Source organism: Suricata suricatta, chromosome 5, assembly GCF_006229205.1.
Source record: "Suricata suricatta isolate VVHF042 chromosome 5, meerkat_22Aug2017_6uvM2_HiC, whole genome shotgun sequence".
Lineage (NCBI taxonomy): Eukaryota > Metazoa > Chordata > Mammalia > Carnivora > Herpestidae > Suricata > Suricata suricatta.
In genome coordinates, this window is record NC_043704.1 from 76996558 (window position 1) to 77017155 (window position 20598).

At 38.0% G+C, this 20598-nt stretch overlaps 1 protein-coding gene across 1 annotated transcript; it reads right to left on the reverse strand.

The window, feature by feature from the left end:
* Positions 1–599: 599 nt before the first annotated feature.
* CLDN16 (claudin 16) lies at positions 600–20016 on the reverse strand. Its single transcript, XM_029939261.1, is given in 7 exon segments — positions 600–733; positions 1428–1619; positions 4413–4577; positions 7124–7226; positions 19689–19825; positions 19828–19971; positions 19974–20016. Coding segments are annotated over 7 exon segments (918 nt in total).
* Between the last annotated feature and the right edge of the window lie 582 nt (positions 20017–20598).

Here is a 20598-nt window from a genome sequence, read left to right on the forward strand (position 1 = left end):
AAACTTCTTATCTTTCGGTTCCACCAGCAGCTGGTCGATGCAGCCATTAATTTCTTTTTCCTATTTTAACAGAGCCAGAGTAACAGTAGGGTTTGATATACAAGTTTAAATTTGGAAAATCATCTTCCTCAAAGATATCAAATAACTCACTCAGTTGAGAACACAAAGAATGAACCAAAAGCCAGAGAAGTAGCTAAGAGGCCTTCAATCCCTTCAAAGATTAGAATCTTTGCTCTCTTTTAAAGGTTGCTTTCTAGTCTTAAAGTATCATTTTACTTGAATATCACCATGTCACAATCTCTAATAGCAATATAGAAGCCACAAACAAACATCTGTATATCCTAGCAACCTTATCTGAAAATACAGGGAAAGAGTGTGTGTGGGCATGTGCAAGAGTAGGGTAGAAAGGAGGGAGAATGTGAGAATAACAGAAAAGGAGCAGCGATAGCAGAATCAAATTTCTTGATTAAGCTAAGCAATTAATTTAGTTGAACATGAGGTCTAAGTAAGTGGTCCTGGATCAACCTACTATTGTAGTAACCTGAACATATTGACTGATTACTTCAGGAACGTGTACACACAGACTCCTGTGTGGCACTTTACACCCTCGTGTCCACAGCATACATTTTGGCGGTCTCTGTCCGGGGGGCGACATATGACTTGGCCATGGAAAGAGCTGCATTTGAATAGGCTTTCCTCGTTGAATATGGATAGTTCCTCTCAGGTCCAACATCTGTTGGAAAGAGATAAATGTAATAATATAGAAATAATTATGCCTCGTGAACTTTGGGAGAAAATGTCATTTTACACATTCTTCTCATAGAGGCAAAAATATAAATATTTTAAGAAGGAATCACCTAAGAAGAACCTTGGAAGAATATCTAAGATTTTCATTTGGAAAGTTATTTTTAGGTTTAAAACTTAAGTACTTTCCTTCTCTTTTTCTCTTCCCTCTCTTCCTTCCTTCCCCCTTTCTTTCTTCCTTCCCTCCTTCCTTCTTTCTTGACGAGATGGATTTTCTTGCTTTCTAATGATATTTTGAGAAACCCAACAGTATAACATTATATATTTTAACAACAAATATTTGACTTGGCTCTCAGTCTACTACTCTGCTTAACTCTAGATATAAATTTAGTAGATTAGATTCAGTTAGATATGTAAGATTATGACCACATTGAAATCATCATTATATATTTAGATACTGGGTACAGTTATAGCTGAGGGTTTTTTTTTTCACCCAATACACCACTAATGAGGTAATGGGTTTGAATATTGCAAATCAGTTTTCCTTGAACAACAGAAACTTCTAAAGTGTCATTTTTTATAATTGGTAGGGATCAAATAAGCAACATTGTTTTGCACTGGTGAGAACAGTCTGGGAAGACTGATAATAGGGGCGAGTGTGCACTGTTGTATTTTGTTCTTACCTTTGAAGAGGTATAAGCAGCATGTCAGGACAGCACCAGCCAAAAAACAACCCAGAGACCCAGCCATTCCAAGCCAACAAGACCAACCAAATTTGTATTGGATGCCAAGAAATATATTGTGCAAAACCAGAGAAGAACGTTCTACATAAACATCCACAGCATACCACACTGAACCAATGATTCCTGGGGCACCTGAAAGAAAGGAAAGTTGCCAGAAAATAATGCGGGCGTTCCAAATGTAAGTTCACGGAGATCTGACTGCTACCCAAGATGGATGGCATCATTTAGAGGGATAATAAGCATTTAGAAAGGCAATAATAATTGCTTTCTATTTTGTGTTGCTTCCAAATTATATGTCAGTTTATACATAAAGAGAAATACAAACATTTTAAAAATGCAGTGTTCATCTGTTTGTGTAAACCTAAAGTGATCATTGTGGTTTTCTTTAATCTTCCTCTCTCCCATGTTATTTTGAATGCTGTGTAAAAGGTAATATTAAAAGCAACAGAAAAAAAGAAAGAACACGACACTGAAGACAAATAATACACAGCATACGTTCATTCTCCATGATTTTTAAATTAAAAGTATATATCTTTAAGAATATTCTACTGCTTCTCCGCCCCACCCCCTAGACCACAATTAAAGTGATGTCAGCTACATTATAAGCACCCACAAGGAAACTATATTTTTTTGAAGTCAATAATTTTGTTTGCTGGGCTTCAAAACAAATAACTGAAGTAAAAATTGTCTTTATTTTAAAATAAATTCTTATTTACCACCCCCACACCATGCAAGCATAAACTAAGAAATTAAAACAAAATTTAACGCCCCAAATTAGTCTATCTGATAATTTGATTGGCTTTGAATGATACCACTAGAGTCCTCTTGCTTTAAAGGTATAATTGCACATCAGTGCTTAGATGCCAGAAAAAAGGTGAGCAGCCATAGGGCAAAAAGGTATGTGAAAATGATGTCTTTTCTAAAGAGTCTGTGATATGTATTGAAGTAACCATTTCATTGCATTATTTTCCCAGTTGTTTAATGCAAGAAGTTTAAGAAGGACAGATCGCAAACACATAACCTTTAGATACAGGATATAAATTACCACCTATTTTCTACAATACTATAATCTACAGGTTTAAGATGGAAATTCTTCTGTTGAAACTTAGAAACAGATTATGGAAAATTATACATACATGTAATACACATAGATACATATATATGAAATATGTATATATTTTATTTCATACCATATGAAAATCATATGTCATATATATTTATAAATAATATATGTATGATGTTAGTGTTTTATAGGTCACATATATTTATTATGTATAATATTATATGGTTATATATTGTATAAATATAATTTCTTCTATCTTTTAAGTTTATTTTGAGAGAGAAAGGGAGTGGGGGGGAGGCACGGAAAGAGGGAGAAAAGAGAGAATTCCAAGCAGGCTCCACACCACCAGCATAGAGTCCAATGTGGGGCTCAAACTCATGAACCATGAGATTATAACCTGAGCCAAAATCAAGAGGCAGAGCCTTAGCCGGCTGAGCCGGCTTGGCATACTGATTTCAAATGATGGTTCCAAGGCCTTGGCAATATCTGGAAATTTAATTTTATCATTTCTTCATCCATTCCTATAAGAAATCTTTTTATTAACTCATTTTTTAAAATTTAGCTTATTTTTATTTTTTTAATAAAAAATGGTGTATGACCTGAGCTGACGTCAGATGCTTAACTGACTGAGCCACCCAGGTGCTCCTAAAAAAAATTTTTTTAAGTAAACTCTACCTCCAACGTGGAACTTGAGCTCACAACTCTGAGATCAAGATTGCAGGCTCCACTGACTGAGCCAGCCAGAAACCTCTCCAGGTATTTTTAATTCCAAAATCCCTATCCATTCATCTTACACTTCCTGGTGAAGTTACCACTTACATTCGCTTTGCTAAATTTTTGCTGCTACCATTAAAAAAGAAAAAAAAAGATAGTTTCCCCTCTAGGGGGTGTGCCCATTGGTTTTCAATCTTCCTGCACTTCGACTTCTTGAACCACGTATTTTCTCCCAGCTTGCATTAAGGTCTTAAGAAGACATCATGTTGTGACAGAGGAGGACTAAAGTGAATTTAATGACAGAACTTAATGATGTTCTTTCATCAATAAACACCATGTAAAGTGCTTCTTGACTTGTTTATAAGTCATGCTTGATTTATTGTCCTTCAGAATTCCATTTATTCATCTGCCTCTTAAGTGGAGACATAATCTGTTTACTGTTACATTTATGACCAGATGGGTTGGCACATGAGAAAAGCCTAACATGAGATTTGGCACAACTTAGTTAATTCTAAAGAATTGGTGGGAGTGGGTACAGGTAGGGAGATGGGACCTTGGGACTTATCTTAGGATTTAACTTCGAGAATAATTAAAATAAATTATTTGAAAATTTTAAACCATTATAAAAGTTTTTAAATGGTTAAAAAATAGTTTGAGGACTTCAATAACTTTGATCTAGCATAGTAACAAAAAAATAATCATCTGATTCCACAGCTGAAGAAAGCAGGGCTGATGTGCTCTTTATTCCTTCAATCTAGAAAAGCAAGTCACATACGATGTTACAGGGAACGGCTGCACTAATCACCTGTACAGCTGAGTTGGCTCAGTGACTGACTCTTAATTACAACTCAGGTCATAATCTCAAGGTGAGGAGATTGGACCCTTCATTGGGCTCTGTGCTGATAGTGCGGAGCCTGCTTGGGAATCCTGTCCCACTCTCAGCTCCTCCCTTGCTCATGTGCATATGTGTACATGCTTTCTCTCTCTGTCTCTCTGTCTCTCTCTGTCTGTCTCTCTCTCTCTCTCAAAATAAATAAATAAACTTTAAAACAATAAAATAAAATGAGCTGCTTTGAAACAGCATCCGTCTCCTTCATCTCAAGCCTGTAGATGAGCATCTGTACCCCCATCCCTCGTGCAGAGAGTACCTGCTATTAGTAATATGGTTCCAGCAACAAAGCAGATGCGGACTTTGATGTATGGCTCATCAGGGAGGAATTTCACACAGTGGAGACCAAGAAGCAGGGTGATAAATCCAAATCCAGCTAAAATATCTGCAGTAATCATCAATGCTCGAGTTACCACCAACTTCACTGGAAGATCAGGGCATGTGGTTAAATCATGGTCAGAGGAAGGAAACATGTTATCGTAGAGGTGCTCCAAAAAACAGATAATCACATGCATTAACAAATGTCATTGAACTAAAATTGAAATTCACATGACCTTGGATTTTTTTCATGAAATGCAAAATATCATGAGATTATCGACATTGTTATTTGTTTAAGCACTGATTTGTCGACCCCCTAGCAAAATGCTTCCCACATAGTGTACACTAAATAACCTTTTTCTTGTTTGTTTCTTGTTCTGGAAGGAATCTTGTTCCCATGTATTATAGCTGAAGACTGAATAAAAGGTAGAGTATCTATTCTGCAAGACATTGCCCAATGAATATTTAAGAAACAAATGATCACAACAGTTATTTGAAGTTCTATTGAAAAATATACTTAAACTAACTGGTTAACATTTGGTAGAGGGGAGCAGGATAAAATGATTCAAGATGTCTCTTGCCCATTCAGGCTGGTAGGAGCCATCTCTTCGAAAGCCATCTCTTTGGAAAGAGAAGGAGCTCCGGAGCTTCTGCAGAAGACTATTTCTAGAATCCAGATTATATTTTTTTTCATTGCTTCCAGCGGTGCCCCTTCTTGACCAACATTCCATCTCAACCCTTTACTCTTGCACTGTCAACTGAACAAATTTCAAAACTAATGGCCAATGAGAATATACGGTAGAAGGTCCAGAGAAGAGGGTATTAGGTAAATAGAAGTGGAATGAATAGTAGCAATCATTTTCTGCAGAGGAAGCATCCTCAAATGTGAAAACCTCTTGAACTGTGACTCTCAGTTACACTAAAATAAAAATGGGCAATTTTGTCACAAATGGAGGGTTAATTACCTGACGTCAAAACTACTACTATTTTAGCTTACTAATGGAGAGGAGTAATATAATTTAATCTTTTGGATGGTATTGTAATTATGTTTTATTTTCAGAGTGATTGGGGTTTCCTTGTATTTTAAATAATTTTTCTGCAACGGTGAGATAAATGTAAGGCTGATTTAGTAATAGATTGCTTATAAAATGTCAATTTATTTAAAACTTAAAAATATCTTTATAATCCATATGAGAGGAAATCCAACTCAGAGGGTATAGTTAATGTTATTTTCTTAGAATACATGTTTATATCTGTAGTCTCTAAGCATATGATAGAATCTCTTAAACAGAAGTAATTACTCTTAGGATATTATTTAAAATTAAGAGGTAAGAACATATTTTAAAATGTGAACTAGTGCAAGCAAAACATTTTAAAGAAGAAATATATTAAATACAACCAGCAGTTATTTCTATGCAGTAAGTTTATGAGTGGTTTTCTGTTTTTCTTGCAAAAATGTACATAGCAACATTTACAAGTGTGAAATATTTTATCTTTATTTTTTTCTCTGCTCTTACCATAGCACTACATTTCTGAAATAGTCTAATGTCCACATAAACTTACATTCTTATTGACCAAATCATGCTTTTTTGTAGGTAGAATTAGGTTAGCACAAGGAGGAAAGAAGAGAAAGAATTAAGAAGTTTCAAACAAAAATGAAATATAGGCTTTATGAATTAGATTTAAAAAACACTCAAATCCTGAATAGCATAAGAAGATATTTCAGAGCACTGCTCCTTTTAAGTGCTTACCCCTGGACTGAAATAGTTGTCCAGGGGAAAAGTCACATTCCAAGAATTTGCTTTTTGTTTATCTTGAGAAAAGAACTTGTCTTGCTCTCCTCTACCCCATCATCTGCTTTGAAGGAGACCAAAACCAATTAGCTTTAACAGCAGCACCAGTGTTTCTTGGCATGATTCAATGTTCTAAATAAATAAATATCTGCTATGGAGAAAAACTGAGAGAATCAATGATAACATTTTTTTATCTATCAAATCTCCTTATTTATAGAAACTTGGTCCTCGCTTATGCCTAATTAAAATTTAAAGCTAAAGGTTAGGAAGATGACGGAGCTGGTTTTACTTTTTCTGTTAATTGTGTGTCACATATATTGATTCTTTTCATTCGTATCCTATAGTCTGTGTGTCTCTCTTTGCCTATTTCCATGTCTGTTTTTCTCTTTGTTTCTGCCTCTCTATTTCCACCTTCTCTCTTTTTCAGCAACTCTCCTAATGAATTACTGTCCACTTTCTATTTGACTTAAGTCACGGCTAAAAGACATCTCTGAAATGGTTTTCATCTAATGTGTCTATTCTAATCCTCCAATCACAGCGCCCTGAAGAATCCATCTCAATTTACAAAGTGTGTACTTTAAGCCTACTGTGTGTATGACACCCTGCCAGGCCTTGGGGGAGAGGGGTAGCAGAGATGAAGAAGTTAATATTTTTACCTTGAAAGAATGTATACATGCATGGAAAAAAGGAAAATATGCTCAACATGTTTCAATCCACATTTCTGGAGTAAACTAAACTTTTTGGGAAACATTTAAAATTAGACAGAACTTTACCATCATGCTGTGGAAAACAAAAACACACAATGGAAACCTATTTGGGATCCCCTTCCTGGCAAGGGGGTTGTCTAAGGCATACGTACGGGGGTGCTCTGCAAGGATAGAGTCATACTCATCACAGGTACGAATCCCATCAAAAGCATTGGTGACACACTCCCACCAGAGGCCTCGGCACTTGGTGCTCACCTAGATGTCGGGAAAAGACACTGTGTGAAACCACTCAGGCAGGCACACTCTAGTTCCCCTCAATCAAAGGAAGACTTTAGCTGCTGTGCGTTTGATAGCAAAGTCCAGGGGTTGCAAGCGTGATCAGAATTTCATTTACAACAAACACAATGTGTTTTAGAGTATTTTCCCTTAAGCACTAACAACTAAAAGCTTTCTCCACCAGGAAATGAATTCACTTCCTGATGGGGTGGGGAGGGGGGAGGTAAGAGGGAGAGGTGCCTAACTAGATAAAATCATCAGTACATATAAGCAAATGTCTGTGGCTGGTTCCATCATGGAGTCCTGGTTTCACATGGAGATCATTTATTTCACTTCCTTCTGCTGACATTTGTTCATCAAAAATAATAATAATAATAATAAATAAACAAATAAAATCAGTATAACAATAAATGTTAAGTCTTGACATCCTGAGTCCATTAAGAATATATATTAGGGGCACCTGGGTGGTTCAATTGGTTAAGTGTCCAACTTCAGCTCAGGTCATGATCTCAAGGGTTGATGAGTTCAAGTCCTGCATCTGGCTCTGTGCTGACAGCTCACAGCCTGGAGCCTGCTTCAGATTCCGTATCTCCCCCTCTCTCTGCCCCTCCCCTACTCATGCACTGTCTCTCAAAAATTAAAAAGACAGAATTTTAAAAAATGAATGTACGTTACTTTTTCCTCACCATAAACACTGAGTTCCATGAAGAAAGGCATTATTATATATGAAGTTCACAAATTTACAGTAATTGCCAAAGAATGCTATACATAAAGATAACAACAAATGAAATACAAAGACCCACCACTTCTTTCTCTTTCTCCACTGACACCCTGACAGCTGTAAACCACTTTTACTTAGAACCTCAGTGCAGATGATTCTGAGTGTCCACCTAGAGCTAAACGATACCAGTGCCCAGAGCCTTTCCCTGTTTTATCTATAAGCTGCAAGTTGCAACAGATTTCTTAAATTTGTAAACATGCCAATGGGAAATAGTTTCAAATATTCTTGACACAGCTCATACATATGGAGCAGAGCTAATATGATTGTTTGTCCTGATTCAATTACAGATTCACATTACTTTGGGATTCTGGGAATTGTTTAGTAAAATTTAGCTAAGAATTATCTTGGAAAATAAAAACCTAAATTTTTCCTTAAAGAAAGACTGCATAGCAATGTGGAATGAGAAACGCAAAAGCAGGGAGATTAAAATTGGTGTGAAGAAGAAAGGAAGGCACGTAAAGCCCTTTGATCTGCAAAAAGAAACCATCTCAGGGAATATTTGTGCTTTGAAACTCTCTGCTCGGTGTTCTGCCCTGCAGCTGTATTGTGTGCCAGATAAAACTTTACTGCTTGCTACTCCACCACAAATGTCAATGTTGTGCTCTATTATGCCTTTATAGGTAAAATATACATAATTGGTAATAAGAAATCTGTATTGAGTCTATACTGTGAAACAGTTACTATATAAGTATTATCTCATTTATTCCTTTAGGCTCCTGTGAGATATCAATTATTCTCAGTTATTTTACAAATAAGGAGAATGAGGAATAAGAAAAGTAAGTGATAACCACAAGCAAGCAGAGTTCACAAATGGAGGAGACAGGACTCAAATACAGCAATCTGTGTGTTTGCCCTTAAGCACCGCAGTATACTTAAAACCCATTTTAAGAAATTCCAAATCCATTTCAGGATAGAGTACTCCAGCATTGAAAATGGGAGAATAGCTTGGGGTGAAGTGTTATAAGCCCTAACTTTATCTCATTCTATGGCTATTAAACTACAAAACCTCACATTGGCTTGCTCTTCCTAAGTTTAAAACTGAAGGGATGCTTTGGGGATATTATCTGCCTAAGGAGCCACAATCAGCAAAAATTTAACACAGAAGATCTACCTTGTGAAAGTTAACATATCAGTTTTTTAAAGACAGATGTGAACATCTCAAGTTAGCTATGCATGCAATTTAAGCTGCAGCTGACAAAGTACAAACTTTAAATCTAAGCTGATACTTTTTAAATGTGTTCTATCTTTGGGCAAGATGTTAGTTTTTTTGAGCCTCAAGCTTCCTATCTGTAGAAAGGAGATAGTGTTAGGATAGTTACAAGACTTAAAAAATTACAAACACACACTATAAATTATTTGCTCATAGATGATCTTAGTATAGTATTTATATGTCATAACAACCTGAGTAGTGAGTGTGTTCAACATTACTAACTAACCACAGTCCAAGTGAAGAAGGGTGGATACGGTGGGTTGAATGAAGCCCCCACCCCCCTCCTCCCCACCAATGATCTGTCCACGTCCGAATCCCCAGAACCTATGGATGTTTGGATGTTATCTTTTTTGGAAAAGGGGACTTTGCATATATAATGAAGTTAAGGATATGGAAATAAGAAGATCATCTTGGATTACCAGGGTGGGCCCCAAATTTAATGACAAGTGCCTTAATGAGAGACACATAGAGAAGAAGGCACTATGACCAGAGAGGCCGAGATTGAAGGGAGGCAGCCATGAATCAAGGAACGCCAGCTGCCACCAGAAGCTAGAAAACGTGAGGAATAGATTCTCCCCTAGAGCCTTCTGAGGTAGGGCAGCCTTGTCAACACCTTGACTTCAAGCTTCTAACCTCCAGAACTGTGAGAGAATAAATTTCTCTTGTGTTAAGCCACCAAATTGTGGTACTTTGTTGTGGCAGCCTAGGAGACAAACACAGTAGAGATGATGGGTATGGAACTATTATCCCATAATAGAAAACAGGACTTCTCATAGCTCATTGCCCTTCAGTCTCTCAATACTGGATCCAGTTTATACCAACTTGAGCTAGGTTATACGGATTTGAAGTCACTGCTCTATAATCACACAGTGACTGTCCATAATTCCTGATGTCAAACACAGCCACTAAAACAAACAAACAAACGTACTGTGGTATTTCTTGTTTTATATGAGGTTATTTAGAAAGGAACTTGAGATATATATGTAGGAATACTCATTTTACACTAAACAAGAGACTCTTGCCAAAATTATCCAGCAGTGGTGTCATGTTCAAGGCTATTGATCATTTACCTGCAATGACCATATTTAGAAAAGCAATGAGCTCATTAGAGGAAACAAGGAATCCAATTTCATTAGGTATTAATGCTCAGGGGCACGCTATTAGATTGCTTGGTATTCGCACTCAGTTAAGGTACGTGAGAATAGTGGCTGTAATTAACTAAACTTCTGTGTTAATATAGCACTTACTGGAGACACCCTTAAAGGTGCCTTTGTGCACAAAGACAAGGTTAAGAATTTTTATGCTATTTATCATATTTAGGAAAGCCCTCCTTGGCTATAATATATAATCTTTACTTACTTATCCCTGTGTTATACAGTGGCTTATTAAGAACTCCCTCAAAGGCAAGTAAATCTAAATTTTTAAGAGTTTTAAGAAAAGGTTCTGTTTAAAAAACAGACAGATGCTTCAAATATTATGGGTAACCTTTTTTAAAGGGCAAAAATGCAAAATGTTAACTAATAATTCTTATCTTGTAGGGTCATTCAAAATAGAATAGGCCATTCAACATGCAATTTATCATTAGTAAATATAGATAATGATACCGGAGGAATTTTCATATTATTATAAGAATATCTGTCCTGAAGGGAGCAGATGATCTCCTAAATGGGGAGAACCCAGTTTATCCAAGATGTAACAATAAAAGCACAAGTCACAAACATGAGGCCGGCGTACATCTCTTCACATCAATTAACTGCAATAGTAAAACAGAGATCTAACAGAAGAGTTCAGATTTCTGGCTTCCGTTGACAACTTGGTCATTCTGGCCACCTGGATTCCTCAGTCCCACACCACAATGATTAGCGCCAGCTGACTGGCTGCTCCAATTAGGTGGGGCTTCTGCTCACAGTTCTCCTCCCCTTCGCTCCCCCCGCTTCCCCAAGTCTGCCTCTCTCACGGATGTTGGCTACCTGGTTCCTAACAGCGTTTAACTTTCCCACTCCTGGTGTATAATAATGAGAATGACTCCCTTTGCCTTCAATTTGTCAAATTTCTACCTATCTTTCGAAAGCCACTTCAAAGATATTCCTTCTCCCATGATGTTCTCTCAGTTTCTCCAGCAAGAGTTAATTATTCCTAGGTCATACCATCATTTGTCCATATTTTCTATAGTACTGACAAGATTGCACTAATATTTTCATGTGCATTTATGGACGTCTGTCTCCCAAGTTTATCTGTTGTCATCTTTCCAACTATATTCATTGAAGGTCTGCCATGTGTCAGTCAGCAGATGAACAAAATCCTGGGGATACAGCACAGTCCAAGAAATGTATTGCACCTTGCTTCTGGGAGCTTACAGACCCTCCTGCTTGGAACATAATGGATGCTCAAAAGATGTTTTTGAGAAAAAAAATGGTCATTTTTTAAAAAACTTTATTTCTTTTTTAGAGAGACACAGAGAGAGAGAGACTGAGAGCAGGGGAGGGTCAGAGAGAGAGGGAGACACAGAATCTGAAGCAGGCTCCAGGCTCTGAGCTGTCAGCACAGAGCCCCATGCAGAGCTCGGACTCTGAAAGCGAGTTTATGACCTGAGCTGAAGTCGATGCTTAACTGACTGAGCCACCCAGGCTCCTTGGTCAGTTTTTCTTTTCTTTTCTTTTTTTTTTTAAGGTTTTGATTTATTTTTGAGAGAGAGGGACAACATGAGCAGGGGAGGATCAGAGAGACAAGGAGTCACAGGATCTGAAGACAGGCTCCAGGCTCTGAGCTAGCGGTCAGCACAGAGCCTGAAGCGGGGCTTAAACCCACGAACCGTGAGATCATGACCTTAGCCGAAGTCGGACGCTTAACCGACTGAGCCACCCAGGTGACCCCTTGGCCACTTTTTCTAATCCACATTATCTATCTGGCTGTAGATAATGGTTACTGATACACTGTTTGACAATTGATGCTAAATATATGCTTTTGACTTGACTGAATAGACAAATGCTTTTGACTTGGCTGAATCTGGGAGTCAAAGAATTATGATTTCGACTATAGAGTGTATAACTGATTTGCTGTCAGCCTGGACCATATCTACTCAGCTGGCTCTGGGAAGTAAGTGTTTACCACAGGACTCAAGATGAACAGGATACCACTCAGAAAAAGCTTCAGGAAATCCTACCGACCATGTCCCTTCCCTGTTGAATTGATAGTATCCTAAATTAGTTCCTTAATCCTGGGATTTTCTATTCTGATCTCTTCAGCAACTTCCTATTAAGGCTTCTCTACTCTAATCTTCACCAATTTTTCTTTCCTTGTCACTCTGGAAATATTCCCAAGCAGCAATACACAATTTTGCCTGCTTTGTCTTGTTTCCTGTAATTCTGGATGTGTTAGTCTTGCCTCCATGTATTTTATATATCTTTGGATAATTAGAGAAACTTAAAAATACTTTGATTAATTGGCATTTGTTTTCTTCCAGCTACGTGAGGAAAAATATATACTCAATAGGTTTAGTAAATATTTATTGTGGGCTGACCGCTATCAAATAAGATTTTTCTTTGTCAATATGCATTAGGTTATAAATGCCTATGCCCTGAGATGCATCTGTAAATGTAATACATATAGGAAGAAGTATGCAAAAAACAAAAGTAAGAATAAGTCATAAAGATGTACTATGTTAAAAACCACCTTGCATACACATATTATAGGAATTTATGCTTTTCACACCACTTTATCATTCTGTGTCAATGTTCTTTAACATTGAAGATGCAACCTAGCTATTACCAGTATTTACTTAAATATATTAATTAAGATGTAAAACCTTAATAATTCTACAGTAAAAAATATTTTACTACTAAGACTTGAAACAATTTCAGTTTTAATATGAAATGCATTTGAATTTTTTATACCAAGATTCTGAACTTTTCATTTTAATGTTTTATATTATTGGGGCACCTGGGTGGCTCAGTCAGTTGAGTGTATGACTCTTGATTTAGGCTTAGGTCATGATCCCAGGGTCCCCAGATCAAGCTCTGTGTAGGGATCGATGCTGAGCATGGAGCCTGCTTAAGATTCTCTCTTTCTTTCTATCTCTCCCTCTGCCCCTCTCCCCACTCATGCTCTCTCTATCTCTTTCAAAAAAAATGTGTGTGTGTACATATGTTTTTTATGTTATTTTTCTTACTATCCCAAGGTCTAAAAGAACTCAAAACAGGCATTTAAAAAGATAAAGAAGCAAGGTTAAAATAAGCATCATAGATGTTCCCTGCCCTTTGCTCTCCATTGACGTGCCATGAGTTTATTTGCTGAAATACATTTGATTTAGTTCTGCCTGTTTATTTATGGGGGATTGGCTAAAACGTATAAATGGCAAGAATGAGATAATACTTATTAGGTAAAATGTTATTCATGTTTATATTACCTACCTTACATCTTTGAACTAAATATTTCCTTTTTTAAAGTTTATTTATTTATTTTGAGAGAGAGACAGAGTGTGTGAGGAAGAGAAGGGGATAGAGAATCCCAAGCAGGCTCTGCTCTGTCAGCACAGAGCCCGATGCAGGGCTCAAATTCATGAACCATGAGATCATGACCCCAGCCAAAACCAAGTGCCAGACACTTAACCAACTGAGGCACCCAGGCATCCCTAAATATTTCAATTTTAACATTTATTGTTTAATTTATTTAAATAACACGTTTAATCATCTTAGAATGCTTATGAAAGCCTGCCATTGTAACTTTGCAATGACTACTGCATCAGTTGTGACAGATCACAGTGTTTGCTGAGTGAATGGTAATAAAATATTAGTTTACTTTTTCCTCTCTTCTTTTCTTCATTTCTGTCTTTATTTAAAGTACCAGGCTGAAAAACTATATTTTCTGGACCAGAATACACTCTTCACCAACTTTATTATAATACATCCCAAGGAATTAGATTTTTATTCCTGTCTTATTAAAAAGAGGAACCGAATCCATATCTTGAACAATTTTAAATTGTACTGGGATTAAAAAGTCTTGCCTAGAAAATGGTGGTGGTCTCCCTATAGAGATACTTTTCATTTAAGGCTCAATGTGTGATTTCTGAAGATCATGTCACATTATACTCATTCTTTTCATAAACATGCCAAGTATTTTAGTAGATGCAGCCTGTCCGTTCATGTGAATCATGAGTTTCCATGATGTGGAAATTGGTGTTAGGAGGAGACCATGAGATGAACAAGAGAATATTTGTAGCCACCACTGTCTGCCGAAGGGGTTGGCAATGAGGTGGAAAAGTAAAGCCAATATATAAATAACCAGAGTACATGCTGGGTATAATGATTTTAATATTTATTATATGTCCCAAACAACTGTGGTATCATTAATGTAATTCGAAATCCCAGGGGAGAACCTGATCAAGGGGATAAAATAAATCCAAATGTGAGGAACTTTCATTTGAGGTAATAAAATTTTAATCATAATAGTGCTTGGTGTATAGCAAATTCTCAATACATAATTAACACAAGATTAACTGAAAATGGATTAATCTTGTGAAAACATTCTTTCCTTCTGATAATTGAAAACCAGCAACTTGGCAAAGAAACCACTTTTTTTTTTTAATTTCAGTGTGGTTAATGAAGAATTACGTATCTTCTAATATAGTTAACATACTAATAATATTATTAGTTCACAGTTTATTTTTCTTTTTAAAATGCATTTAATAGATAATATGCTATTTTGTCTCTGTTGTTTGTTCTTATTCCCTGGTTAGACAAAAAAGAAACAGTCATAAGTATAAAAATGGGCAAACCACAGCTCAGGGAAGTAAACAAAACTTCTCCAAGAGAATCAATAGCTAACACAGGGATAGAACTTAAATCTCATATCTCTCCCTTCAGTGAACATTATACAAAATGTCATCTCCTCCCCCAGAACAAAAACAAAACAATAAACTGCAAATGGACATAATATATCTCTTGTTCATTGACTGAGTTGTATTTGCCTGGTATGGTGGTAAATGCTTTAGGCACACAAGTTCATTTAATCCTCACAATCTAATTATTATTCTCCCTTTACAGAAGAAAGGATGTGTTTTATAGCAATTTAAATGCCTGCTATCTACATGCATGCAAGTATTGCCAGGAAGTTTGGGATTTAATCTAGGGTCCTCTCACATCAAGTCCAACTTTTAACGTTCTCCACGAGAAAACATTGGCCCCCTCGAGGTGCTGTATAATAATCTCACTGAGGAAAAAATAGTGGGATGGTCCAGGGACATTGCTGCTTGTTAACTTCTGTGGAGAGACTAGTTTTCTTCCATTTAAGCTATTGGTAAGTGACTCCACCATTCCTCCAATTGCCTAAAAACATTAAAGTGGATTTCAACCTTGACTTGTCCCTCAAATCAGCTCCTTTCTCCACATGCAATTATTAATCCTATCCATTCAAGTCCTCTGGAACTTCCCATATCTTCACGCCTCCCTGTGCTTGCTGCCTCACTAGTTCAAGTCATCATTGTCCTCTTGTTCTATGGTAAAAACTTTCCAATTAATCTCCATACATTTCCTTTTATTCATTCTAACCTTTCCCCATAAGTAACCATGACAATTGATCTTTGTAAAACACATGCATATATTTGTTTACAGTGAAGCACCTTTCATTACAGTGTAAGATCTATATTTTACTTGAGCACAAAGCTTTTGATGACCAAGCTCCTATATTCTCCACCCTACACTGGAAATTCTTAGCATGCTGAGATAGTCCAAAGCCACAGAGATTGCTCTCATGCCTGCGTCGCTGTGCATACTATTTCCTGTGCTTGGAATACTCTCTACTTCTTCCTTCCTCACTTGTCCTTAGGTCCTATATGAGGTGTTTATTCTTTAAAGGGTTGCCTTTACTCATTGTCCAAGATTGGGTGAGCCAGCCACTCGGAGTTATTTGTTATCATGACACATGTTACACCATAAGATAACTTTTAGTTCACTTGTCTGTAACTCCCAGTAATGTCGGGAGCAACCCAAGGTAGATCCAGGTGGCATCTTCCTTCCACACCTGTACCCACCACAACCCCAGGTGGATAGAGGTATCAAATAGTATTTGTGGGATGGAAGAAGACAGGAAGAAGAGAATAAAGGGAGAGAGAGGGAAGGAAATAGAGATGAAGGGGAAATTAGGGGAAAGAAAAAGAATAAGTAAGGAGAGGAGGAGCATAAGGGGTAGAAGAGGGAAGAAGAGAGGCAAGAAAAAAGGAGAATGGAAGTGGCAAGAAAAAGGGTGGAGTGAAGGACGAGAAGAAGAAATAAATAAGGAGATGAAGATAATGGGAGGAAGGAAGGAAGGAAGGGCATATGAAGTTACAGAGAAATCGAGAAGGTTTGACCTACATTCCGAATGGAAGTTTCTGGGGAGACACCATGGGTCCTTCAGTAACTGGCCATGACTTCGGGATCACAGTCATAGTCAAGGAATCCTTGTGTTAAAGAGTATGAAGACTGAGGAAGGACCTTAACACAATGGAGTTTATTTCATCTTATAATTGAAGAAACCGAGCTGAAGACTGAGCTGAGGTTTGCTCAATGGACAACAGGAAAAACGTGAACACAGGCTTGAATAATTTCGAAGTCCTAGTTCTGTCCATTGCATCAGTCTTCTCAGAAACACAGGAAAATCAGTAATGAAGGAGCAGGATGAAGACTTATGGCCCCTGGCCCCTGATTTGGGGCTGTACACAGTGCCATTCGGGTGTCATTCTTTTTTCCTAAAATTTTTACTTTGTGCAAAGAGCTTCCTTCTTCAAGGGAGGCATGAGTAAGGCAAAATCATGTTTTATACTATTTTGAGTTTGTTGTAAGACAAAAGAACATTTGAGCTCTTTCTGCCTTGTGCCCCTGGTTATTCATCTCAAACCTCTAACGAGCCCTGAGGTTTTACTCATTCTGCACTTCTGCCGTGTATCCTCTCGCTGGAAGGCCCCTGCTGCCATTTCTACCTTTTGAAATCCTCTGCATCTTTTGGAGGCTTTGCTCAATGCCTTTTCCTCCCTGAGGCCAGCTTCAATGTCCTCAACGGGAAATAATCACTCTATCCTCTTTGCTTCAATAGTATATTGTTCATTTCTTTCTCAAAAATGAATTGGCCTATGCCTTTCATCATAGTTTCATGTGCATCTTTTTTTCCCTACTAAATGTCCTCTGCTGGAAGGCATGGCCCACTGTCACTGTATCTTCACCTCCCTTAGCAAGATTAGCACAGTACTTTTTATATGTCACACATTCCATGTTTGTTGTGTAGAATTGAACTGTTGAATTCATTTTCCAACTATGATCCCTCCGTCACTCTAGAAGATTAACAAAGCTAACAAAGTAAAAATTCATAACATTCCTTTTTGCTTAAATACCCCACAGGTTTTTAAAAAAGCATTTTTGCTGTGTAAACTTCCACCCCATAGCTGTTTAAAGAGACCTGCTCGTGTGGACCCAAAATGATACATACATAAGGAAGAAAGCAAGGAGAGAGAGTAACAGAGTTGAGCCAGTGAGTGTTGGAACCCTGAAATCTGTGGATAATTGTATGCTTTTATACATTGGCCAACTGAAGGAGCAACTATTACAAGAGATCCCTGTCCCATTAAAAATATTGACAAATGAAGAGATCGTTGGAGAGCAGAGGCCTCATTTGTTACAGACTTCTTTTAATGTGGAGTCTTCTCGGGGCATGTTTGTCCGTTCATTTCAAGTATGGGAAATAAGAAAGAAGCTAAGAAATACTAACTCTTGTCCAAGGTTAGCAAAGATTTACTTGAGGTGAATAACCTCAACTGCTCATTCCATTCATTTTAACTAGAGATGTTCTTGCCCAGAGCAAATGGCAAATTGGTTGGCTGGACTGAAATAACAGCAAGAAAGGGCTTTAAATGCTGGAACTCACAATCTCCCTCAGCAAGGTCTGACCCTTTCTAAACTTCCATTTCTTATCAGGTGAAGTTAGTATTTCTGTCAGCTTAGGCAGAAAGATTTTCAAATTGTTTCAGAAGATATTTTAATAGAGCTTTTAGATGAGGTTTTGCATATTTTTAAAAAATAATTTCGAGTGTGCTTGAGTCCAACATATTTCTAGATTAATCTCCTGCTCCTGGCAGTCCGGATTCTGGTCAGCTAGTGGCAGCAGACATTTTTATCTCCACTTTTCTCTGAGCACTGTTCAAAGGGCATTCTTTTTTTCATTCACCACTTACATTCATGGCCAGATAAAATACATCATTGGACTCACATATAGCACACATCCTTTGCAGTATTGCAATCCTATCACAATTTTCAGACACATAATTTTCCAGCTCCAAAGAAGTATTTATAACTCTGTTGGTTTTGAAATGCCATGTAGAAGTCAGAGGAAAATTAAGAGCTAAATAAATCAATAAACAAATAAAGCCTAAATAATACACGGCAAAATAGAAAGATTATTACTTTCTTTTTCTAACTCTAACATGGGAGTCTAATAAATAAAATTAGGAGAAAAATATATAAACTCGCTCTTGGGTATCTTTTCTAAACTTCATTGAGGTGATATTTCAGCATTTGTTCGAACATATTATTCCCCTCAGGAAGTACATAAGAAAGCAGATCGCATTGCTATACAGTCGTTGAGTTCCTGATATATTGTTTCTTTCCTTACCTACTTTTTCTGAAACCTCACTAATGAATAGTAGCTGATTTGGAGATTTGATCTTTAATCAGTTCTACCTCCTTTACATTCCTATAGCCACAGGAAATCATTGTAAATTTCAAAATTGCTTTTTTCTGAGCTTCTCCAGTAAGAAAAATAAAATCTTCATATGTGAACCACTTACTTATTTCTTGTGTAACAGTTGGCTTCCAAGAGCAATTTATCTCTAGAGAGGGTTTCTTAAGTCTGGATCTGTTCCCTGTACTTTGGGACTCACTGGAAAGACCTGTTCTTCCACTTGCTCCTACTTGAAACACCTTAAAATAACATTTTCCTCTTGCATAGGAATTGGGTAGGCTTTACACACCTTGAGCTTGATTAATCAATTTTTTAGATGATCACTCTGTACGAGAGGCTATCATACTACTCAAAATGCTGTCATCCAAATTAGAAAATGGTTGTGAGAAAGGTGGTCACTGGAATGTTACTCAATTTAGTATATGCAGCAGTGGAAGGGGTAAGTTTCTGGAGGACTCAGTGGCAGGGATTATGTAAATATACTTGTGTGCATTTATCCTTATAAAAAAGAGAGGGATTATTCCGTTACCTCATCTATAAAATGGGATAATAACAATGCCTACCTCATAGATCAGCTGTGAGGATTAAATGAGGGAAACACATTAGGACTCAGTAAGTAGTAAGTAAAGAGTAAGTCCATTTGTGTTGGCTACTATTTCTATCCCCAGTAAACATCCTGAAACAGTGAGGCTGAGAGAAAATCTGGACAGGCTTGGGTCAGAGAAAGAAGGCGCTGACTTCTTACCTCCAGGGAATCGTCAGCATTCACCATCCAACAGTCTGTCCAGGTGGCCACAACCAAGAACCCAGCAGAGAAAAAGGCAAAGAAGCAGGCGACGTACTGAAGAAGATCCCTCATTTTAGCGAGCAGCCTGTGTGGAAGGGACACATGGGCAGCTGCAAGCCCTGGGCCCACTCGGTGACTGGAAGGTCGTCAGTCTTCTGAGCTCCTGGTACCTGGGGATGTGAACACAGCGGCCTTTAACTCTCCCTCACACCCCACTGCAGACGTCTTAAGTTGTGGTAGAGTAATGCGAACAGGCTGTAACCCACAGAGGGGTCCTGGAGGTCATTATCCAGAGCACCCAGCCTCCAATCAGGAGCCGGGTCAGTGAGAGGGCTGAGCGTGTTTTGGGTGGGGGAGAAAAGGCACCGTGGTAACATTTTCTGTCCAGACCGTGGGCGAAGGGGAGAGGATGGCCACCCGAGGCACGTGCCAGTGCCAAGATGGAGAGAAGGAACCAGGGTCACACCCCGCGCTGACGCCCGCAAAGCGATCTTTTTCAGGCCCTCCAGGGAAAGTGAGCCATTCTCCTCCCCCTCGGTAAGGAGGCTACACGGTTGACTGAGTGCCATTTTATTATTAGGACTATTTTAATATTCGTTGACTACCTTGGACAGACAGGCCACCGGTGAAACTGCTAAACAAGTGTTTGCTCAAGGGAGTTTGCATTCCACAGTGTTGGGCAGAACAGCGCCTTGAAGGGTTTCCAGCACCCTGGCCCCAGGAGGTGCCACCGTCCCTAACCTTTTGGCACCGCGGACTGGGAAAGTGTGCGCGGTTTCATCCGGTCAGCTCTGCGCCGAAATCCTTGCTCTGAAAGTTACAGGCTGAGAGCCTGGGGCTGCGGGTTCTGGAAGACTGTGCCAGCCTC